The sequence below is a fragment of the Oryctolagus cuniculus genome, chromosome 9, assembly GCF_964237555.1.
Source record: "Oryctolagus cuniculus chromosome 9, mOryCun1.1, whole genome shotgun sequence".
Lineage (NCBI taxonomy): Eukaryota > Metazoa > Chordata > Mammalia > Lagomorpha > Leporidae > Oryctolagus > Oryctolagus cuniculus.
The window spans coordinates 98,119,077-98,143,691 of NC_091440.1; the positions used below are offsets into that span (position 1 = coordinate 98,119,077).

Sequence of the window (24,615 nt, forward strand, 5' to 3'; positions counted from 1 at the left end):
CATTAAATTCATACCTCTGGGGCTGGCGCTATGGCGTAGAAGGTTAAGCCTCTGCCTGCAGTGCAAGCATCCCATAGGGCACCTGTTTGAGTCCTGGCTGCTCCACTTCTGATCCAGCTCCCTGTTAATGCACCTGAGAAAAGCCCTGGAAGATGGCCCAAATACTTGGGCCCCTGTACCCATGTGGGAGACCTGGAGGAAACTCCTGGCTCCTGGCTTTGGCCTAGCCTAGCCTCAGCCATTGTGGCCATTTGGGGAGTGAAGCAGCAGATAGAGGATCTGTCCCCCTCTCTCTCTCCCCTTCTCACCCTGTATCTCTGCCTTTCAAATAAATAAATAAATCTTTAAAAAAATAAAAAGAAAAAAGGGGCCGGCACTGTGACGTAGTGGTTAAAAGCCGCTGACTGCAGTGCCAGCATCCCATATGGGCACCAGTTCAAGTCCTGGCTGCTCTACCTCCAGTCCAGCTCTCTGCTATGGCCTGGAAAGGCAGTGGAAAATGGCCCAAGTCCTTGGGCCCCTGCACCCATGTGGGAGACCCGGAAGAAGCTCCTGGCTTCGGATCGGCGTAGCTCTGGCTGTTGTGGCCATCTGCGGAATGAACCAGCGGATGGAAAACCTCTCTCCCTCTCTCTCTCTCTCTCTCTCTGAACCTCAGCCTCCCTGTAACTCTGCCTTTCAAACAAAATAAATAAATCTTAAAAAAAAAGAAAAGAAAAAATCCATACCTCCATGATATGCAGGAATCTGTCTTCAGAGGGTGGGTGTGTCGCCTGCAAAATGCGCCATATGTGTTGAGTCTCATCCAGAGACACTTCTAGGAGATCTCCCACCATCATCAGCTCTTCCAGCTGGGCTTTGGCTCCAGGTGACAACTCCAACACTGGAGGTTCCAAACTTCGGGGCACCAAAGGGCTCTTCCGAGGTTGTTTCCTTGGTGTGCTAGAACCTTTCCCAAAATAAAACATAAAACAAAAGAGGAAAACTATGGAAAAAATGTATTGTTTTGAAGTAAATACTTAGGGATAATTACTGACTTTAGGTATCTGGATTTACTGCATCAGTAAGAAGTAAAATTGAATTAAAAACACACACAGAAAACAAAACACTTAGAATTCTAAAGCCCACTCTAAATAATAGACTTAAGAGTTTAAAATTGGTTTTTTATCCTGATTATTTGTCCTTATGAATTTTTTAATCCTGTGGCAACAGGAGTGGAGGCAGATTCTCTTAAGTCATTTTCTCTAAACCATAATAAAAAACTGAGCAGTTAGCTGCCTTGTGTAAATAGTTATCTTCCTAATGAACCAACGATAATATGCTGTTCCACAAAGGCCTAATTTATTATAGAGGAACACCTCCATCTTGCAGAATTGTGACCTAAAGCAGTGTGAACTTGTTTTCACAGGCAAGAGAATAAGTGAACAACATGGAGAAATCATCTACCAAGAAAAGAATTTCCTAAAACTTAAAACTACCCAAAACCAAATTCTATCTTAAAAAGAGTGAGTTCCTCAGGGAGTTGGCACTGTGGTGTGGCGGGTAAAGCCACTGCCTGCAGTACCAGCATCTCATATGGGCGCCAAGTTTAAGACTTTGCTGCTCCACTTCCAATCCAGCTCTCTACTATGGCCTGGGAAAGCAGAAGAGGACCCAAGTTCTGGGGACCCCCTGCACCCATGTGGGAGATCTGGAAGGAGCCATCTGGGGCAAGAACTAGCAGATGGAAGATCTCTCTCTCTCTCTCTCTGCCTCTCTGTAACTTTGCCTTTCAAATAAATAAATTAATTAAAGAAAAAAAAAAGTGAGTTCCTCAACAACTGGTCAGAATCACGTAAGAAAGGTAGATAACTGGGGCCGGTGCTGGGGCATAGCAGGTGGGGCTGCCACCTGTAATGCCAGCATCCCATGTGGGCATCAGTTGGAGTCCCGGCTGCTCCACTTCCTAACCAGCACTCTGCTGTGGCCTGGGAAAGCAGTGGAAGATGGCCCAAGCCCTTGGGTCCCTGCACCCACATAGAAGACCCGGGAGAGGCTTCTGGCTCCTGACTTCAGCATAGCTCCAGCCGTTGGGGCCAACTGGGGAGTGAACCAGCAGATAGAAGACCTCTCTCTCTCTGCCTCTCTTTCTCTCTGTGTAACTCTTTCAATTAAAATAAATCTTAGGGCCGGCGCCGCAGCTCACTAGGCTAATCCTCCGCTTTGCGGCGCCGGCACACCGGGTTCTAGTCCCGGTCGGGGCGCCGGATTCTTTCCCGGTTGCCCCTCTTCCAGGCCAGCTCTCTGCTGTGGCCAGGGAGTACAGTGGAGGATGGCCCAAGTGCTTGGGCCCTGCACCCCATGGGAGACCAGGAGAAATACCTGGCTCCTGCCATCGGATCAGTGCGGTGTGCCGGCCGCAGCGTGCTGGCTACGGCGGCCATTGGAGGGTGAACCAACGGCAAAGGAAGACCTTTCTCTCTGTCTCTCTCTCCCTCACTGTCCACTCTGCCTGTCAAAAAAAAAAAAAAAAATCTTAAAAAAAAAAGGTAAATAATTACTGATCAGAGATTTTACACAAATGAGAAATGGGACTTGATGGCTTCTAAAGTTCTTCTAATGAAAACTGTATATATACTTCTATTTATGTTTCTAGGTTGTAATCTAATGATAATAAATGCAACCAGGAACTACCTTTTTTTTGTCAAAATAGCATTTTCAGGTTCTATTAGTATATCATGGCCTGGCAGCACATTCAATGCAAGACGAACTCACAGTCTTGATTCATACAGTATTTCTTTTCCTCATTGGTGTTAAGTTTACCTTCTCCCCATTTTCATAAAGCAGTATTACCTTGAGAACAACTCTTAGAAGCAGAAGAATAGGCATGTTCTGCACAGAACGAGGGTGCTGTCCACATGTGAGTTACTACCTCCTCTGACTTGATGGGAATCTCTTCATCACAAAAAAGATTGGGTTCCAGACTACTAGAGGACTTCACACTAGCTGTGTCCTAGAGAAACAAACAAGAACCCTAAGAACCACTTTACCCATTCTATGACAAAGCTCTAAAGTTGTCTTCAGGTTGAGCTTTCAAGTTAAAGCTATTATAATATACTAAAAACACATTAAAACTTAACATATTCAATAAGATAGAAAGTCTTACTGGGGAGAAAATCTGTAATGACTACAGTTTCAAGCCAAAATGAAGAACAAAACTCAAAAATAATTCAGAGAGCCGATGCTGCAGCTCACTAGGCTAATCCTCTGCCTGCGGTGCTGGCACCCCGGGTTCTAGTCCCGGTCGGGGCGCCGGATTCTGTCCCGGTTGCTCCTCTTCCAGTCCAGCTCTCTGCTGTGGCCCAGGCAGGCAGTGGAGGATGGCCCAAGTGTTTGGGCCCTCCACCCTCATGGGAGACCAAGAGGAAGCAGCTGGCTCCGGGCTTTGGATTGGCGCAGCACGCCAGCCATAGCGGCCATTTGAGGGGTGACCAATGGAAGGAAAACCTTTCTCTCTCTAACTCTGCCTGTCCAAAAAAAAAAATCCAGAGATAATAAATCTATGAAGAAATTACTATTAAGTAATCTACAATCTATAATTAGCATACATAAAACACTGACATCACAAGTTAAATGCATTATATCCCATCATCCTACAAACACTTAAGCAATAAATACACTACAATTGTAACTGTAAACCTGTACTTGCAGAATTGAAACTGAAACTTAGTGGGTGAAGGAACCTTGATCCTTTAAAAGAAAATAAAATGAACTTAAGAGGGGAAAAAAGTTTTAGATGTGACATCTTAAAGACACACAAACTATTTAATTTTCTCTAAAGGTTTCTAAGATAAGAATCTCACCAACTGCTCTTATCAGTCCAATGAAGAGCCTGACTGACAGTATAGAAATTTTACACCTGACAGCTGTAGTTAGTATCAGTTGATTCTCCCATGGAATGATTTTCACAAGCCCATCTGTACAACTTTAAAAGTCAGAGTGTGAGGCCGGCGCTCTGGCTTAATAGACTAAGCCTCCGCCTGAGGCAACAGCATTCCATATAGGCATCAGTTAATGTCCTGGCTGCTCCTCTTCTGATCCAGCTCTCTGCTATAGCAAGGGAAAGCAGCAGAAGATGGCCCAAGTGCTTGGGTCACTGCACCCAACTGAGAAACCCAGAAGAAGCCCCTGGCTCCTGGCCCAGCTCCAGCTGTTGCAGCCATTTGAATAGAAGACATTTCTGTCTCTCCCTCTCTCTGTAAGGCTACCTCTCAAATAAACAAATAAAAAAATAGAAGAAGAAAAAAAAAAAGTACAATCAAGAAGACAGAAATTGTACCAGGTATTTCAATAGGGAGAATTTAATATAAGAAACTAGTTAAATGTGTATTAAAAGACTGAAAAGGCAAAAGGGAAACAATGAGTTAACAAATCAAGATAATTGCAGAAAAGAGCTACCATCTGTCACAGTTTAAATAGGATTTGTCGGCAGGTGCCGCGGCTCACTAGGCTAATCCTCCGCCTGCGGCACTGGTACACCGGTTCTAGTCCAGGTCGGGGCACCGGATTCTGTCCCGGTCGCTCCTCTTCCTGTCCAGCTCTCTGCTGTGGCCCGGGAGTGCAGTGGAGGATGGCCCAAGTGCTTAGGTCCTGCACCCGCATGGGAGACCAGGAGAAGCACCTGGCTCCTGCCTTCAGATCAGCGCGGTGCGCCGGCCGCAGCGGCCATTGTGGGGTGAACCAACGGAAAAAGGAAGACCTTTCTCTCTCTCTGTCTCTCTCACTCTCTACTCTGCCTGTCCAAAAATAAAAAATAGGATTTGTCTCCCAAACTCACCCAGACGTTTATTTTACATTTCTTCCTTCTTTCCTTCCTTCTCTCTCCTTTCTTGCTTTAATTTGAAAGGCAGAATCACAAAGAAAGAAAAAGTAGTGATCTTCCACCCACTGCTTCACTCCCCAATGACCCAACAGCCAGGGCTACGATTGAAGCCAGGAGCTTCATCTTGGTCTCCCACATGGGTGGCAGAGGTCCAAGTATTTGGGCCATCCTCTGCTGCTCTCCCAGGAAAATTAGCAGGAAGCTGCATCAGAAGCAGAGTAGGCAGGACTCGAACTGGCACTCTTCTAAGATGCTGGCATCAACAGAGCAGCTTAACGTGCTGCAGCATGCCAGCCCCATGCAGACTTTCAAATCTTTGAAGCTTAGGAGCTGGAGTTGCGGCACAGTAGGTTAAGCACCATCTGCAATATCCTCATCCCATGTGAGCATCGATCGATAGTGCCCCAGCGGCTCTACTTCCGATCCAGCTCTCTAATGGCCTCGGAAAAACATCAGAAAATGGAAACAGTGCTTGGGCTCCTGCCACTCAATGGGAGACTTGGATGGAGCTTCAGGTTCCTAGCCTCAGCTTAGCCCAGCCCTGGCCATTGTGGCCATCTGGAGAGTGAACAAGTGGATGCAAGATCTCTCTCTCTCTTCTCCATATCTCTGTCTTTCAAATAAATATGCTTTAAAAACAAAACAAAACAAAACAAAAAAACCACCTTCGCAGTTTTTATATTAACAGTTAACAGACTGAGAGTGGGAACTTGATGCAATCTCAGTGTCTAGAAGGCGGGTCCAGTGAAAGATCCTTAGGTCTCTGGGGAATGTCCTGAGAAGACAGTTCTGCTGAGAAGGTTGCTATTTAAAGTGAGATTGGCCTTTCTTGAGGGCTAGGATGGGGGAGGGGTGTATCCTTCTGCTTTCTGGTTCATCACATGGTCCTCCCTCTACACTTGTTCTACTGTCTTCAGACCAGAATGGGTGCCAGAATAATGGGACCACCCATCTTGCACTGTAAGCCCCCAAAACCGAGCCAAAAATAAACTTTTTTTCCTTCACAAGTAGCTTCTCTCAGGTATTTTAGTTACAGTAATGAAAAACTAGCATACTATCCCTAGAGCTGGAGGCGACAAAGGGTAGGAGATACAGGCTTAGAAAAAAGAGTCCTGCAGAGCTGCCATCTAGACCTCTGAGTAGGAAGTGCTGACGTGGTTGGTTTAGCAGTATAGGGGAAAAACTGCAAACTGGAACCAGTTAGCTGACTCTGCCAGGGTGGAAAAAAATGTAATAAGCATACAATTCAGAAAATGATGTCAGGAATAGGTTAATAAATAGGGAACAGATCACATTCCTTCTTATTGTTCAGATCTTTTAATTTTCTCTAATAGCTCCCATGGGCAGAAGAGAAACACCTGGCTAAGGACAAATGTATACAGCAGTGGCTGGCAAACTATAACTTGTGGGCCAAACCCAGTTGGCAACCTGTTTTTATATAGACTGTGAGTCAAAGATAGTTTTTATATTTTTTAACAGTTGCAAATAAATAAACAAATACTGTGCAATACAGACCAAAATATTTACTACCTGGCCTTTTAGAGAAAAGTGGATACCCAGCCTCAGCATCACAAAGCAGAGTGGGTTAGAAGATAAGAGACAACAGCTTAGTAACTAACCCAACACTTAAATCTTTTTGTAAGGTGCACGAGAAGGATCTATCACTATCATGAGTCTGTTCTTAATTAAACAGGATAATTTCCAAAAATCAAGACGTTTCAAAGTAATAATTAGCTTTGGAAAATATAACTCAGAGGCAAAAGGGTTTGACAAGAGGAATCTGTAAGACAATGCCATTCACTCATATTTAGGAATAACAGTTCATAGTCGTCTTCTACTCAAGTCACCAAAGGCAAAAGAACAACAAGTACAAACCCCTACACCTTCAGTTCCCAGGTGCTTTTTCTTCCTAATGAGAGTGGTCTGTTTTTGTCCTTGACTTCTCTCATTTCATTCTAACTCATGCAGGGGTCTTTCACTTAAACTTTCAAAATGGAAAAGAAGTGACCAGAAAATAACATAATGCAAAGTTAAAAAATTTTTGAAATTATTTTCCTGGTGTGAAGTATGTAATGTGAAAAGATACAATATTGGATTTGTTGAGTTAAAGATGCATTGTTGGGGCCAGTGCAGGCATCCCATGTGGGCACCAGTTCTAAGTCCTGGCTACTCCACTTAAAATTCAGCTCCCTGCTGATGGCCAGGGAAGGCAGTGTGGCCTAAGTGCTTGGGCCCCTGCACCCAAGTGGGAGACACAGAGGAGGCTGCTGGCTTCAGATCTGCCCAGCTATAGCCATTGCAGCCTTAGGGGAGTGAACTAGCGGATGGAGGATCTCTCAGTCTGTGTCTCTCCCTCTGTCTGTAACTCTGCCTTTCAAATAAAATAAATAAATATTTAAAAAAAAAAAAAAGATGCATTGTTATGGGCCAGTATTATGGCATAGCAAGTGATGTTGCTATGATGCCAGCATCCCAAATGGGCACCATTTTGTTTCTCAGCTGCACCAATTCCAATACAGTTCCCTGCTAATGGCCTGGAAAAAGCAGCTGAAGATGGCTCAAGTATTTGTCCTTGATGAAGCTCCTAGCTCCTGCCTTTGGCCTGGCGCAGCCATGGGGGAGTGAACCAACAGATGGAAGACCCCCTCTCTCTCTGTAACTCAGCCTTTCAAATAAATAAATAAATCTTTAAGAGGAGGTTATCCCAAAAGATTCATTTCAGATTTTGCTTCACTAAATATGTATCTTCCTAAATCTTAATGCTGGTCAGATTGTTTTAGTGGTGATTGCAGACTGTTACATGCAAAATGAAATAATCAAACTATACAAAGTACAAAATGCTTTAATATTCAAATGATATTGCAACTAAGATCAAAAGACTCATATTATTTTACATTCTAAGTACCAGCTTTTCTTTCTAAACCAGCAAGGGGCTCTTCCTCAAGCAAAAATACTGCAGTATTTTAAGCAGAATTCATGGTCACAACAGCAGATACCACATAAGAGGAAAAAAATCACCAAAAGAAATATAGTAAGTTAGCAAATTTGCAAGTAAGTGCTTTATAGAAAAATGCTGAAGAAGGGTATAATTCTTTTCATCCAAAAATACTAACATCAACATAAATTTGACCCTGAATTACAAGTCTTTACCACATTCTTCCATTCTATTAAGCTATCAAATACACTGCTAAAACTATAAAATTTGTAATTTCATTTTTCTAGTCTGCCAGTATCCTCTACCAAAGAGCCTATAAGCTAAGAGTCCCACAAAAACTTTACAAAACATCAAACCAGAGTTTTAATTCCTACCCCTGAAAATCATGCAATATTTGTGTTTTATTTTCACCAGTTACCAACCTGCTTCCAAGCAAAGCCCATCATGTTTAGCCCAGTCACAGTATCAATACTAATGTGCTAGAAAGCAAATACCACAGTACTGGAGGCCTCGAAGCTATGGCAAATAGGTGATCTACTACGAGTAGAAAGCCAGCTAACTAATATTTAGCTTGTGCAATATTCCCTTTCAGCTGCTCCTGGTCATTCTACACAATTTTATAAACAAAGACAATCATTAAATTCAGGCTAACAAGAAGTTCAGAAGCTTACTTGAAAAAGCTAATGCCAGCTTCAACTTTTCTCAAATTTAATTCACTTAACCGAAAAGTTCCTCATTGAAACATCCCATGCAGGGATACATTTTTATATTCAGAACAGTATTTTCCAGAAGACAAATTGGCAAGCATCTATGAGGGATGATTTTAATTAACATCCTAGGAGTTTTAATCCTGATGAGATTCATGCTCTAAAAATGAGCAGTACCTACCCCTGATCTGCAAGCTGAAAAGACAAAGTCAAGGCAACAGAACCTCCCTCATTCTTTGGAGGCAGTGTCATTTTAAAGTACAAACTCTCACGTTACAGGCACAAATTCTAAACAGAGTAACTGAATATCACCTAAATCAATAGATGAACTGTATTCTGGCAGGATGTCTGCCTAGATGATGATGTAATTACTAGGTCAAAAGCAAAAGATCTGTATGTGACATGGACAGGCCAACAGTATCCAACTCTAACTTGCCAGGGCAAGTGCTGTGGTGAAGTGGGTAAAGCTTCTGCCTACATTGCCAGCATCCTATATGGCCGCCAGTTGGAATCCCTGCTGTTCCATTTCCAATTCAACTCTGTGCTATAGCCTGGGAAAACAGTAGAAGATGACCCAAGTCCTTGGGCCCCTGCACCCACATGGGAGACCCAGAGGAAGCTCCTGGCTCCTGGCTTTGGATTAGTGCAGTTCCGGCCATTGCAGCCATCTGGGGAGTGAACCAGCAGACCTCTCTCTCTGCCTCTGCCTCTCTGTAACTCTGCCTTTCAAATAAATCCTTAAAAAAAAAAAAAAGAAAAGGAAAAAAAACTTGCCAACACCTTTTCACCATCAGTGTGGTGTTTTTATCCAAAGAATCATATTTACAGGATATAATTTGTTCTAACTGTAACTACACAAATCCCAATCACGGGCCCAAGCATTTCCCATCTCCAAATACGACATTCTATTTAATCCCATGCAAACAAGAGAACAGAGCAGAAGACTCCTAACACAGGCAGAACAGGATTCTCAAAATCTAACTATATAGATTTTAACAACTCAAGAAAAAAAAATCTGAAACACTGATATTGGCCATGAAAGCTTTCAATAACATTAACACAAAATTTTTCTACTCCTACTGTCATAAGGAGTTGGAAGACGAGGAAACTAAATGTAGGATTAAAATCCCCTTTAAAAAAAAAAACAGTATTTCAGCAATCTGTACTCCTGTAGAGTTTTGAAAAAATTGTATCACCATAGACTCAGGACAGATAACTAGCTTTCCTGTCCCCTTTTACACCTCAAACATCAGCATTCAATAGCTTTTCCACAAATCAAACAATCAGGTATGTACCCACACAGCCTGCCATGGAAATACCTTCATGTCATAGCCATAGGTCTCCCGAATGTCTTCATCAGAATCTGTTTCTTCATCATCATAGTCCATCGTTTGTCGAGGAGAAGATGATACACTGCTCACCGCCCGGTTAAAAGCAGACTGCTGGAAACTAGATAAGTGTCCCTAAACAGCAAGTGATCCCAAGGTGAACAGAGAGCAACACTATACAAACATGGACAATTAATACATGTTTAAGGAATGTAATGAACTCATACAGTGCACACCAGAGTTATTCAACAGTTAGTAGAAATTAAATTACTTGATTATGACACCAAGATCCACCTGGATTATATTTCCAGTTAATATTTTACTAAAACAACCAATCTATTTACCCAAAGAAAAGGCTCTGGGTTTATGCAGAAGGAAGATGCCATGGTTATAAACTGCAGGCAAGTTACTGCTGTTTTCTTAGCCAATTAGTAAGACAGATTTACTATGTATATACTGACACTATTAAACAAAACAGAAAAAGAATATAAATCCTACACTTGCCTGTAAGTCTGGATTGGCAGCTGCTTTTTGGAGTTCTGCACTAATGATCTTTTCAGTTTTTTCTCGAGCTGCCTGTTCCACCATACGCTGGCTCAACACAGACAGCTTGGCCAGTGCAGAGGACAATTCATCAGTGGCTAGGGCCTGCCGGGCTCTATCTTGCCAACTCATAGCACGTTCTGTCAAACACTGTAGGGCCTCTCCTTCTGGCAACCGTACAGGCAACTTCTGAAGAGACACCAAGAGTGATAGAATAGTCTCTAGCCTCGGCCTCCGAGAACGCATGCAGAGAGGGCAAAGGAATTTTACTTCTTTGGCCTGCCAACTGGATGCTTTCTTCTGGGAACTTGATTTAGGAAGGGGAACACAGCTGTTATGGAACCAGTCTTTACATAGCTCACACTGTAGCATAAACCCACTTGCTGTCTTGCGGCAAATGCAAAATTTTACTTCCTCTATGCGGTCCACCATCGTCATCTTGGCTAGGTTGGCTGCTCTGAGGGAATGCATGGCTTCAATCTCCTTTTGCTCCCGTTCTTTGAAAACTGCCACCTATAAAAAATAAACATTTAATTAAAAACAGTCACTGCAGGACACTCCTCCACCATACACCAAATCTTCAAGGCTTAGTGTTTTTTCTCCCCAAGTTATGGCCTCGAAGTAAGAACAAATCAGCTTCCACATACTCTTCATCTATGTTATGGACAAAGGGCTACCACATTTGCCAATCCACATTAGTACATGCTCTGAACACCTTACAGAGTACAACATAAAATGGTATACTTTGATATCACGCAACCTGGGAACAAGCCTGACTCCTGTACTTGCAGATGGTTGATCTGCAGCACAAGTTTTCTGAATCTCAGTTTTCTGAAAAATGAGGCTAACACCAATGCCTACATCAGTACCTGGCACAAAGTAAACAGAATTAGCTACCCTGGTACTTCACTCTCAGAAGACAAGTTCTATGCAAATGAATTTGTTATTTCTCACCACAAGAACTCTCCAGTTCAGCTGGAAGTAGAATATGAAAGTCTGGTGACCAATTATAACATTAATGTTTTATGAAGTTCATTTCAATAAAGTAAATACAAGCAAACAAAATTATCATAAATATCATCAGTGTATTTTTTTTAAACTTCTGGCAGTGCCTTTCTCTCTCTCTCTCTCAATCTCCTTCCCTCCATGCCTCCCTGATTTCAAATGAATGAAAAAAATAAAACTGGAAAAAAAAAAAAAAACAGGTGTGGGCAGCATTCAACCTAGTAATTAAGCGGCTTCTTAAGATATCCATATCTGTGGCTCACTTGGCTAATCCTCTGCCTTTGGCGCCGGTATCCCATATGGGCGCCAGATCTAGTCCCGGCAGCTCCTCTTCCAGTCCGGCTCTCTGCTGTGGCCCTGGAGTGCAGTGGAGGATGGCCCAAGTCCTTGGGTCCCTGCACCCACATGGGAGACCAGGAAGAAGCTCCTGGCTTCGGATGGGCAGAGTTCCAGCCATATGGGGTCATTTCGGGGGTGAACCAACGGAAGGAAGACCTTTCTCTCTGTCTCTTTCTGTCTATAACTCTGTCAAATAAAAAATAAAAAAATAAAAAAAAAAAGATACCCACATCCCATCAGAATGCGTGGGTTCAATACCCTGTTCCAACTCCTGACTCCAGCTTCTTACTACCATGGCAGGGATGATCCAATTGATCGGGCTCCTTCCACCCCTGCAGGAGACTTGGATTGTTCCCAGCTCCCAGCTTTCTTGCAGCATCTGGGGAGTGAACCAGTGCACGGAAGATTTCAACCTCTCTCAATCTCTCTCTCTCTCTTGCTCTGTCTCTCAAATAAATTAAAAAAAAATTTTTTTTTAAAGTAAACTACTGGTAGCTTTGAAACAATTTCAAAATAATTTCCAGTCCCACTTGTCTGGAAACATTGACTTACTATTAGGCTACGCTGTAATAAGAGATGATTTTCATTGGCACCAAAACAGGATGATTTGTAGGCAGAAAGAATCTTTTCAAGTTGGCTGGTATACACAATTCTCTATTATTATTATTATGCATTGCTCCAAATTCTATCTTCACTGTATACTTCCTCAGGTTCCTAATAAACTTAACACATTCTTCTTTGCCATCAAAAAAGCATAATTATCACCAGCTACTAACATTTTATTGCATACTCACTATACTGTTGAAAGCTAAAAGAAAGGAGACATTTTTAAAAGCAACTGAGGTTTGCTAGTGTTTTCACAGAATTCTCAAGTCACAAGGTGAACTCAGGATACATTACATCATTTCTTACCACCACAGCTGTGTCTCTGGTTTCCTCCAATCCTTCCTCCAAATCACTCAAAGGCTCAAGGTCCAGATCCTTTTCTTTTTCTTTTTCTATTAGTTCTTTCACTTTTTTCCTTCTATTTTTACCACTTCCATATATACCAATGTCAGTCCGGGGACTTAGCACCTACAAAAATATGAGCTTGAGCTCTGATTTTCAAAGGAATCTTGAAAATTTAAATAGTAAAAAGAACCCTTTACTGTCCACTCATCAAGTCACAGGCACTTTTCTTAAGGATTTTATACACATTACCTAATTCTATCTTCACCATAACCTGTTCAATAGGTATTATGACTCACATTTTACAAACATGAGAATTGGAGACTCATAAAGCAAACAACCTGTCTAAGGACACATGGTTACAATTAAAGAACCAGGCCTTCAAACCTAAAACAATTTCATTCCAAAGCCTATGCTGCTAACTACTATGTCCAACTGCTCGAGACAAAAAGGCTGCTGAATATTTAAATTTGTAGTTCTGAGAAGGAAGATCTTTCAGTGACAGAGAACAATAACAGAGATAAAATCCAGGCTGACTGCTTTTACTGTACATAGCACAAGATTAATCAGAAATGAGTCTTCCCAAGGCTCCAGACTTCAGGTCAGTGTGTGATATCGCATAAGAGAAATCACTTGTGAAAAAAAGAAACTGAAAATAACCTTCACTGTCTACATAGTGGTGTTCAATTATCAACTGCTCAGCAGTGTTGAAGTACCTGTAACAATGTATGGCTCGAATTCTTCTTCAGAAAGGTTCGCCCAGTTCGCTCTCTCCAAGCCCGTGCTGCTGCAACCTGTGATTCCACCTGGGGCAGCGCATCAAGACGCACAGGGATAGGGCGTCCTTTAGCAGACAAACTCTCAAGTTGTTCCAAGTAAGCATAGTTGCTGCCACTCTGAAAAACGAAAGCAGATTCTCACACAAATTGAGTCCCCTTATGGAGTCTTGTTGTAAGACAAAAATTTTTAAATTAGCTGTTTTATTAAATATTATTCTTTAAAACTAATTGCATCTCTTGAAATAATACAACCTCTCATTTCTCTGCCTTAAAAAGTTTATATTAATTCATTTCTTTAATGAGCAAGTTATCAAAGATTTATTAGTTTATAAGAAAATCAGTAAGATATAAAAAGCAGTACAAAGGACAATCTGAAGGACAAACTTAAATGCAATTAAGAATGAGGCAATAAAAATAAGTGTTTAGAGGGCCGACGCTGTGGCATAGTGGGTAAAGCCATTGCCTGCAGTGCCAGCATTCCATATGGGCACCAGTACAAGTCCCAGCTGCTCCACTTCTGATCCAGCTCTCTACTATGGCCTAGGAAAGCAGTAGAAGTCCTTGGGCCCCTGCATCCACATGGGAGACCTGGAAGAAGCTCCTGGCTCCTGGCCTCAGATCAGCACAGCTCCAGCCATTGCAGCCAATTGGGGAGTGAACCAGCGTACAGAAGACTTTTCTCTCTGCCTCTCCTCTCTGTGTAACTTTGATTTTCAAATAAATAAATAAATCTTTAAAAAAAGTATTTAATATCATTTATGGGGGCTGGTGTGGTACAACAGGCTAAGCTTCCACCTGCGGTGCTGGCATCCTATATGGGTACCAGTTCATGACCTGGTTGCTCCTCTTCCAATCCACCTCTCTGCTTATGACGAGGAAAGCAGTGGAAGACAGCCCTAGTGATTGGGCCCCTGCACCTGCATAGGAGACCTAGAAAAAGCTCCTGGCTCTAGGCTTCAGGTCAGTGCAGCACCAGCTGTTGTGGCCATCTGGGAAGTGAACCAGCAGATGGAAGACCTCTCTCTGTCTCTGTCTCTCTCCCTTTCTCTCTGCCTCTCTGTAACTCTACCTCTCAATAAATAAATAAATATTTAAAAATATATATATCATATGACAATGGAATCATCTTTCCTACAGTGGGGAAATTCACTGTAACATTACAGACAAACTGAATTGCTTTTCTATGGCACAGAACTAAAAGCAGTATTTTAGTTCTGTAACCACCTTGATTAAATGTTATATAAAGAGATAAGAGTTAATATTTTCTGAGTTCATAATGTTTCAGTATTTCCATGTAATGAACTTATTATTGTTTTTAGAACTTTTTTTTTTTTTTTTTTTTTTTTTTTTTTGGACAGAGTGGACAGTGAGAGAGAGAGAGAGAGAGAAAGGTCTTCCTTTTGCCGTTTGGTTCACCCTCCAATGGTGCTTATCCTGGTCTCCCATGGGGTGCAGGGCCCAAGCACCTGGGCCATCCTCCACTGCACTCCCTGGCCACAGCAGAGAGCTGGCCTGGAAGAGGGGCAACTGGGACAGAATCCAGTGCCCAACCGGGACTAGAACCTGGTGTGCCGGCGCCGCTAGGCGGAGGATTAGCCTACTGAGCCATGGCGCCGGCCTGTTTTTAGAACTTTTAAATTTCTTTCCAGTAAAAGATTATTTCCCATGTACATTTGCCTATAACTGATTTTTTTTTTTAATTTTTTGACAGGCAGAGTGGACAGTGAGAGAGAGACAGAGAGAAAGGTCTTCCTTTGCCGTTGGTTCACCCTGACTTTCAAATCAATAAATAAATCTTTAAAGAAAATAAAAAGGATTCATGTGTAAAACAGGTATCACCTGTGGGTACAATGATCTAAAGGTCTCCTCACCTGAAGAGCTTCCACTTTAGCTGTCCAATCTCGAGCCTTCTGTAAGGCTTCTTTCAGGGACAATACATTGGGTAGAAAGGCTGGAATGTTCTTGGCTTCATTCACAATGCTCTCTAAGCTTGCCACACTGTGCCGCGGTCTAAAGAAAAATAAAAACAGGGTAGGATTTATGAAAAGTCCAACTGCTACCAACACTTAAATAGCATTTTATGGGGTGGGCATTTGGCACAGTGGTTGAGTATCCTGTGTCAAAGCACCTGGGTTTGAATCTTGGTGCCACTGTCTGTTCCAGCTTCCTGCTAATGTACACCCTGCCTGGGAAATAGCAGGTGATGGCTCTCAAGTAATTGGGTCCCTGTCACTCACATTAGGAGACCATTCAGATCCAGCTCCCATCTTACTCCAGCCCAGTCCCAGCCATTATCAGCTTTTGGAAAGGGAACCAGCAGGTAGAAGCACACATGTGCTCTTTCTCTTTCCCTCTCAAATAAATATAAACCAAAAAAGAATATTCCTTTCACCATACAATAGACTGTCCCTGCTCTAGCTCTCTATAATATCTGAAGTTGTCAGAGACAGTATGTTTGATAACAAGAAATACAGCAATAGACTAGAAATCCAACAATGTTGACCATGTAAATTTAATTCTACTACATTTAATAATACACAAAGATAAATAAAAACATCAATCCTGTCCTCAATCAGAATACAAGATAAGAATTTTACTTGTACTGGGAACCAAGACCAAATTACAATGGGAGGGAGTAATTAATAATGTTTAGATGAGTTCAGAAGAGCATTAAGCTAAGCCTTAAGAAAGTATGTTTCTGTGGCAGGAGTTTGGCACAGCACTTAAAACAGTGCTTGGGACACATGCATCCCCTATCAGAGTGCCTGGATTTGAATCCCAACTTCACTTCTAATTCCAGCTTTCTGCTTCTGTGCACCCTGGAAGGATGCAGGTAACAGCCAAAGTGATTGGGTCCCTGCCACCAATGTGAGACACTGGAATTGAGTTCCTGGCTCCTGGCTTCAGATTGGCTCAGCCCTCACGGTTACAGGCATCTGGGAAATGAACCAGCAAATGAAAGCTCTCTCTAATCTCTCTGCCCTTCAAATAAGAAAGAAAAAAATTTTATTTAAGAAGTAGGACTTGGGAGCTGGCGTTGTGGCACAGCAGATAATGCCTCCACCTGCAACCCTGGCATCCCATATGTGCATCACTTCAAGTCCTGGCTGCTCTACTTCCAATCCAGCTCTCTGCTATTGGTCTAGGAAAAGTAGCAGAAGATGGTCCAACTGTTTGGGCCCCTGCCACCCATGTGGGAGACCTGAAAGAAGTTCCTGGCTCCTGGATTCGGCCTGGCCCAGTATTGGCTATTTATTTATTTGAAAGTCAGATTTACACAGAGAGAGAGAGAGAGAGAGGTCTTCCATCTGCTGGTTAACTCCTCAGCTGGCCACAACAGCCAGAGCTGTGCCGATCCAAAACCAGGAGCCAGAAGCCAGGAGCTTCTTCTGGTTCTCCCGTGCAGGTTTAGGGGCCCAACTGCTTGGGCCATCCTCTACTGCTTTCCCAGGCCATAGCAGAGAGCTGGATCGGAAGAGGAGCAGCTGGGTCTCAAACCCACGCCCATATGGGATGCTGGCACTGCAGGCAGCAGCTTTACCCGCTACACCACAGTACCGCCCCCTCAAATAAATCTTTAAAAATTTTTCTTAAAAATAAAAGACCTCTGGACTGAAAAGAAAAAAAAAAATGGGACAGAATAATACATTCAAAGTACTGAGACAAAGTAATTATTAACCTAGAATTCTACACCCAGTGAAAAACTGGTGTAGAAAGAAGGTGAGGGACTGGCACTGTGGTGCAGTAGTAGGTTCAATCACTGCCTGCAAGGCCAGCATCCCATACTGGAGTATCAACTTGGTTCCCAGCCGCTCCCGTTCTGATTCATAATGCTCCTGGGAAAGCTGTGAAAGACAGCCCAACTACTTGGGACCCTGTCACCCATGTGGGACACTGGATGGAATTCCAGACTCCTGGCTTCAGCCTGGCCCTACCCCAGGTGTTGCAGCCAACAGATGGAAGATCTCTCTCTCTCTCTTTCTCTCTCTCTCTGCCTTTCAAGTAAGTGAGCACAACTTAAAAATAAATAAATAAATAAATAAATAAATCCATTTGCAAATAAGTGCATTAAAAAAAAGAATGAAAGTAAGAAAGACTGAGGAAATACAATCTACATGAGTAAGTCTGTGATGAACTAGAAGGGAGAGATGAAGTTAACCACCAAAGTACCTACTTGTTCAAATCAGTGAAAGACAGTATAATTCACAGGAAAAAAAAAAAAAAAAAAGGAACAGGGTATGGGGAAGAAGTTTACAAGCCCAATCTGGACACAAGGAATTTGAGGTATCTCTGGGACACCCACTGGAATTATCTAACAGGCAAGAGTAATTATGAAAGAAATGCATATTATAGATGAAGCCAAGAAATCAGATGAAATCTCCAGGGAGACTATACGAGTGAGAAGAGAAAGAGGTTTAGGTCAGAATCTTAAGGAAAGCCATTGTTTATTTTTTTCTTTTTTTTTAACTTAAGGTAAAGAAAGAAAGAAAAGTCACTGTTTAAGAGACAGAGAAAGATAACCAAAAGAACAGGATGAAGATACCAAGAAAAGAATGGTAACTGATTGGCAATCAATATTAAGAAATCAAGAATATTGAGGATGTGTCTCAAACAGTTCCAACAGAGGGCAGAAAAGGGAAGATTCTACTTCCCACTAATCACATCACCCTGTATTTCTTTACCAATTTTATTTTCTTCATCACACTAGTTATCTGAAATTCACTCATATACTCATCTCTCTCCCCACTAGAATGTCCCCTCTGACAGAGGGGACCTGGTGTGTCTTCTTCACTACCTATCTCTCCAGAACTCAGAAGCAGTGCCTGGCACACAGTATCTACTCCATTAGGACTTAACAAACTGCGAAGGATAAAGGGCAAACTGAGAGGCCTACAACTAGAGGTCAGCAACAATGGGACTGAAAGACAAGACAGACATTTTAGAGGCAAATTCATCAGACTTTGGTAACTGATTAACTGTAGAAGACAGGGAAAAGGTTTTCACATAGTACTACCAACAAAGTTTTCTCGGGTAGGCTACTATCGATTGTATTAGGTATGCCAAACCATAGTTTCACAATCCAAAAGGTCGTCAGCTTTGCTCCCACCTCCTTTAACTATCAAGACTCTGAAGACAGAGTAATTTGAATACTTCAGGCAGGAAAAGCTATGAATAAATTTTAGTATGTATTCTACACAGAATTTGGAGATCAAAATATTCAGTTTTTACAAGAGGCTTCTCTCAACCAAGCAGGGCTTTGTTAACTGAAACATCTAAAGCTTTTCTAATCAAATGCATCCAAAGTAACTGGCTGGCATAGTAAAGTACATAGAGATTTTGGATTGAAGTGGAAGAGGCTTTAAATGTCAGCTGTGCCACCGAATAACTATGTGATCTCGCTAAGCACCAAGTTTCCTCATCCTCACAACTGAAATTATACAAACATGAACCTGAGCTGCTAGAGAAAGGCTTTCCGAAGGAACACCAGTTACCAGTTAAACTAGCTGGCAGGCTGTCAAACCAATGAACACTTGACTTCAATAGTAGCGAGTTCCCTGGGGCTGCCAACGCTGAGGCAACTGGCAACCAGATAGTTGCTCCCTGCCACGGCCTGCGTGACACTCTACTCCAGTGAAGCACGTCTGTCATATGGACATATCCAGCACATTCCTTAACCCAGCTTACCACGTTTCTCTTGCCTCTTCCTCCCACTTCACTCCTACCACTCAATTCTTCAGGCTTTGCCCTAGTTTTTACTTTTCTCTCAAGCTTCTCAACTGAACATCTAACCTCAACATTCTCTCTCCTCCTCTGAATTCCTATTAACATTTCTCTATACTCCTTAGTCACCATTAATTAAATGCTTCAATGAGCTTTACAATTCTTAGGTTTTAACTAAACCTGTAGGCTCTAAACAATATACAACGTGGTATCACTGGAAGTATTTAGCAAAGTACTCTAAACAGTTTGCACACATTTGAAATAGCCTATATGAAGTACCATTTGATAGCCTAGTAACTGATCAGGAAGATATAAAACATTTAATTACACACTTAATGAAACAGGTCCTTATGTTCTTCCTTCTTATCCTACCTTCTGACTTAGTTATTAAAGAGCAACAGTCACCAAAATATGCGTTCACCTTGCCTGTAGGCAGACCTTAGCCTTTTCCTCCCATCGTTCAGAGACTGTAAGGAGCTCCTGTAGTTCAGCCATTGCTTTCTCCACAGCATGGTGGGGCGCCAACCCGACCCCAGAGTCAATCAGTTTCTTCATTACATCCAAAGTGACTTGTTGTGGATCTGACAGGGTCAGTCTTACTTCATCCAGCCACCGAGCCTGTTGTAGCTCTTGCTTCAGTCGGGGTAATTCAGGTAGCTCTACGTAGAGGCTGGAGCCCATGTCTATCAACATCTGGAGTTTAGAAGAATCTGGAGTTTCATCCATCATGGCCTCCTGTGCACGTTCATGAAACTCTTCCACATCATCCAGCAAATTCTTAAAAGGTTAAACAAAATTTTAAATAAAAAACAACTTTAACAGATAGAAAACGTGTACAGAACAAACGTAGTTCATGCAAATTATTAATTCTAGACTCTCTTATCTCATCATCATAGAACTTAATATTCAGAGGAGTTAAATTCATAAATATGCGTCTCTGTAATTAACTTCCATCCAGACATACTTTTAAAATATGAATAATTCATCCAAAAATATTTAATGGCTGGCTTACACAGAGAACCTACTCTAGGCACACAGCATAGAACAAAACATATGGAGTTCTTGTTTTTTTAAGATTTATTTGAAAGGCAGTCAGAGACAGAGGGAGAAACAGCGCTATCTTCCATCTCTGGTTCGCTCTCCAAATGACTGCAATGGCCTGGGCTCATCTGGGTCTCCTACATGGATGCAGGGGCCCAAGCCCTTGGGTTTCCTCTGCTGTTTTCACAGGTGCATTAGCAGGGAGCTGGACTGGAAGTGAAGCATCCAGGACGTGAACCAGTACCTTATATAGGATGCCAGCATCACAACACTGGCTCCAAAGTCCTCATCTTTAAGAACATACATTTCAGTGTAGGTAGCCAGAGGGTGAATATATGAATAAAACATTCCAGTTAGTGCTAAGTATGCTAAAAATAAAACAGGGCAGAGAGGGTAGGGGACACATTACTTAGCAATGGAGATCACAGAAGACAGATGACCAAAAACTACTACGAACAGGTAGAGATGGGAGCCATACAAAGATCTGAGAAAAATATAGCTCAAGAAGGGCAAATAATAATTGCAAAAGCTTAATTTTAAAGAGGAATGAGATTAATGAATTGTTATATGTGGATGAAGGAGAAATGTAGTTAAAACAAGCAGAGGTCAGAGTATACGATGTCTTGCAGATTATATAAGAAGTTTGGATTTCATTTTAATGGTTTTCATTAAAATGGCTCTGGAGAATCAACAGAGGATTTTAATCATTGTGGAGTGATATGATTTGATTTATGTTTTAGATGATCATTTTGGCCATCAAACAAAAATTAAGCTACTGGGACAAAAGTAGAAAGGAAAGCAGTTAAGGGGCTGCTATGTCATCCAAGGGGCAGACAGCACATTTAAACCTTGGAGATGATGGTAAATGGTTCAATCTGGGATATATTTTCGAGGTAATAGCAGCTCTTCTTTAGGTATTAGACATGGGGTATATGAGGTACATAGGAAGCAAGGAGGTTGATTCATCTGACTCAGAAAAAGGCTTCTACAAATGCAATTTAGTAGGCCAGACAGAAATGTGAAGCATAAATCTGGATGTACAAGTCTAGGGAGAGAGGGGCAGTGAGAGCTGCAGAATTGGGAATCAAGAGGATATAAGTGATACTTAGTATCAATGCACAAATAAGAAAATATCAGAAGAGGGTGCATCTAGAATAAAGAAGGACTGAGATTCCTAATATATTCTGACACTTAGAAAACAAATCAGGGCCTGTTGCTGTGGATTTGTTCTGAGAGGAGGAGTGTGGTGGGGCAAGAGGCGCACAGTCACCACACAGACCCCAGGAGTCGGGTAAAAGTGGGCCAGAGGCAAGCAGCCTGCAGACTCATTTATTCCAGTTGGTACAGCAGCTTTTTTTTTTTTTTTTTTTTTTTTTTTTTTTTGACAGGCAGAGTGGACAGTGAGAGAGAGAGACAGAGAGAAAGGTCTTCCTTTTGCCGTTGGTTCACCCTCCAATGGCCGCCGCTGCAGCCGGCGCACCGCGCTGATCCTGGCAGGAGCCAGGAGCCAGGTGCTTTTTCCTGGTCTCCCATGGGGTGCAGGGCCCAAGCACCTGGGCCATCCTCCACTGCACTCCCTGGCCATAGCAGAGAGCTGGCCTGGAAGAGGGGCGACCGGGACAGAATCCGGCGCCCCAACCGGGACTAGAACCCGGTGTGCCGGCGCCGCAAGGTGGAGGATTAGCCTATTGAGCCACGGCGCCGGCGGTACAGCAGCTTTAATAGCCAAGGCAGCCAATCTAGTCAAAGGGCGGTTTATGCCCTAACCAATCACAGCCTGTTGCCAGGCAGTATCCGAAGCCATCCAATCACAGCCTGTTGCCAAGCAGGCTCTGTTGCCATGTGGTTTCCAAAGCCATCCAATCACAGCCTGTTGCCAGGCAGGTTCTGTTGCCAGGTGGTTTCCCAGGGGGTTTCCGAAGCCACTCCTGAGTAACTGACACTCACTTGCCAGCGGCCATCTTGGCATGGCCTTCTCATTCCACCACATTTCTCCCTTTTTGTTTATTTTTGAGCAACGGGAGGCATGATTCTTGGTCATACCATTGTTGACCCCGTTTCCATGTGGTCTCCGTACGCAGCTGTGCCTGTCTTAGGTTGTCCCCCAGGGGATCTTACCCATCATTGACTAACCAGTGCTCAAAACGAGAGACCACAGGAGTTCTTGCTCAGATAGGGGTAGGAATGAGGAACAATGGTAATCAGTAATGGCATGACCGCACACAGGCTGTGGGCCATTTGAGTGGCTGACCAGAGCTAGTGGGGTATAAAACAGTAGCGGATGTGGCTATGAGCAGTTTCTCAGGGTAGGATAATAGGGCAAGTGAGTTTGCTAACAAGGCAGGCTCTCAGTCTTATTCAGCTGGTTCTGGTTGGCTGTCAGTTGCAGGCTTGATGTTTCTGGCTGGTACCCAAATGGGCTGACCTGCATTCTCTGGAAAGACACAAGCATATCCTCGGCCCTTGCTTAGCAGAATGGGTGTTGGAATCCAGCACCCAAAAATTGCATCTACTCCGACATTAACGGCAAACATGCGGGTGGGATGGGGTCTAGCGGCTGCCCTGAGAGCCGGGGGCGCCTGGGGACTGCCACAAATGTGGGGATCCTCACTGGTTGCAGATGGGAATGACCTCACATGGGTTACTGCCTCGAGGTGATCTAAGTTCATCCCACGGATATTTAGGGGGTGGCTGACCAGGCATTGCTATGTTGTCTGCTGTTATGTCATTTTCACTGTCGGAATTCTCTCTCCCCAAGTCATCAACTGCTGTTGCCTGTGAGGCAGAGGCCTGGAATGACAGGCTCTGATCACTCACAGATTCGAAAGCAGGCCAGAGGCGAGCAGCCCACAGACTCGTTTATTCCAGTTATTACAACAGCTTTAATAGCCAAGGCAAGCCAATCTGGTCAAGGGGCGATTTATTGCCCTAACCAATCACAGCCTATTGCCAGGCAGTATCCGAAGCCATCCAATCACAGCCTGTTGCCAGGCAGGCTCCGTTGCCAGGTGGGTTTTGAAGCCATTCCTGAGTAACTGACCCTTGCTTGCCAGCGGCCATCTTGGCATGGCCTTCTCATTACATCACAGGGGCCAGTGCTCTAGCACAGTGGGCTAAAGCCCTGGCCTGAAGTGCTGGCATCCCATATGGGCGCCGGTTCTAATCCCAGCTGCTCCTCTTCCAATCCAGCTCTCTGCTATGGCCTGGGATAGCAGTAGAAGATGGCCCAAGTCCTTGGGCCCCTGCATCCACGTGGGAGACCTGGAAGAAGCTCCTGGCTCCTGGCTTCGGATTGGTGCAGCTCTGGCTGTTGCAGCCATCTGGGGAGTGAACCAGCAGATGGAAGACCTCACTCTCTGTCTCTACCTCTCTCTATAACACTTTCAAATAAATAAAATAATTCTTAAAAAAAAGAAAAGTTAAAAAAAAAAAACAGCAAGGAAGACTTAAGGAATTGCCAATGAGCTAAGAAGAAAATCAGAAAGTGTTGTCACAGATATTTAGAAAAGTCATTCAGCAAAAGTTGTCAACTATCAAAACATTCTTACTAAATGAAGACAACAATACAACTGATACTAGGTTTTGCAAGCTGATAAACTTGATAAAAACTATTTTAGACAACCTCAACCCCTGAAACACAAAGCAAATGTCAAACTATCAAAAGATTACTACTAACTATGCAGATTAATAATTTGAAATTTTACATATTCATTAAACTTACATTAGGGCCTTGGTAATTTCAGAGCTAACTCACACATTCAGTGTCTTTTAACTAATTATTACATTTCAGTAATGTCTATGTTCAATAAGGATCCTGCCCTAAATTGATACAGAAAAAAAAAATTCTAAATTGCATTACATCCAGAATATTAAAAGGGAATAAAGGCTAAGAAAAACATGAAAGCACCTACTAAGGAACCATCAAAAGCAGCATACATGTGAGAAAAGAAACAAAATAAAAACTCACCCAAATATACCATTCTGTTAACTCAAACAACAATCTATACCACCAAGGAAATTATCCAAGAAAATAATGGAATACTCCACCTTGACTTGTCGAGCTTGGCTGATGATGCATGGAAGACTAAAAAGCTGCTGGACAAAGGCCTTCAACTCTTCCACTGTCAATTTGGTCCGGGTCCTCCCACTATCTGGGCTCTGCCTGATGTAAAATAATATTGAGATCTACGTAAGAAAAATTCAGTCATTCTGACATCGAATGGGCTCCTACTATGCTCGGAATTTGAACCTAATAATCCTAGAACCTTAGCATTTAAGATTCCACGTTAAAGTAAGTTTTTAAGCTCTTCAGTTAGAGACTCAAAGATTGACCTCTCCAAATTATAGTTCCCCTAATCTACAAATATTAAACACTAAAGAAATTCCTCAGAGGCCAGCGCTACAGCGC

At 42.8% G+C, this 24,615-nt stretch overlaps 1 protein-coding gene across 2 annotated transcripts in view; it reads right to left on the reverse strand.

The window, feature by feature from the left end:
- The window catches only part of KDM5A (lysine demethylase 5A), a 95,023-nt gene that overhangs the window by 13,954 nt on the left and 56,454 nt on the right, over positions 1 to 24,615 (reverse strand). The window contains exons 18-26 of one of the 2 annotated variants that reach the window (XM_002712783.5): positions 24,255 to 24,369; positions 19,588 to 19,943; positions 15,317 to 15,455; positions 13,383 to 13,562; positions 12,631 to 12,792; positions 10,336 to 10,887; positions 9,823 to 9,966; positions 2,833 to 2,992; positions 729 to 949 (exon numbers count right to left, since the gene is read on the reverse strand). In XM_002712783.5, coding sequence (XP_002712829.1) covers positions 729 to 949; positions 2,833 to 2,992; positions 9,823 to 9,966; positions 10,336 to 10,887; positions 12,631 to 12,792; positions 13,383 to 13,562; positions 15,317 to 15,455; positions 19,588 to 19,943; positions 24,255 to 24,369 — 2,029 coding nt within the window. Of the gene's footprint in view, positions 1 to 728; positions 950 to 2,832; positions 2,993 to 9,822; positions 9,967 to 10,335; positions 10,888 to 12,618; positions 12,793 to 13,382; positions 13,563 to 15,316; positions 15,456 to 19,587; positions 19,944 to 24,254; positions 24,370 to 24,615 lie in introns of both variants that reach the window. The other variant, XM_008259863.4, reaches the window with a different exon arrangement.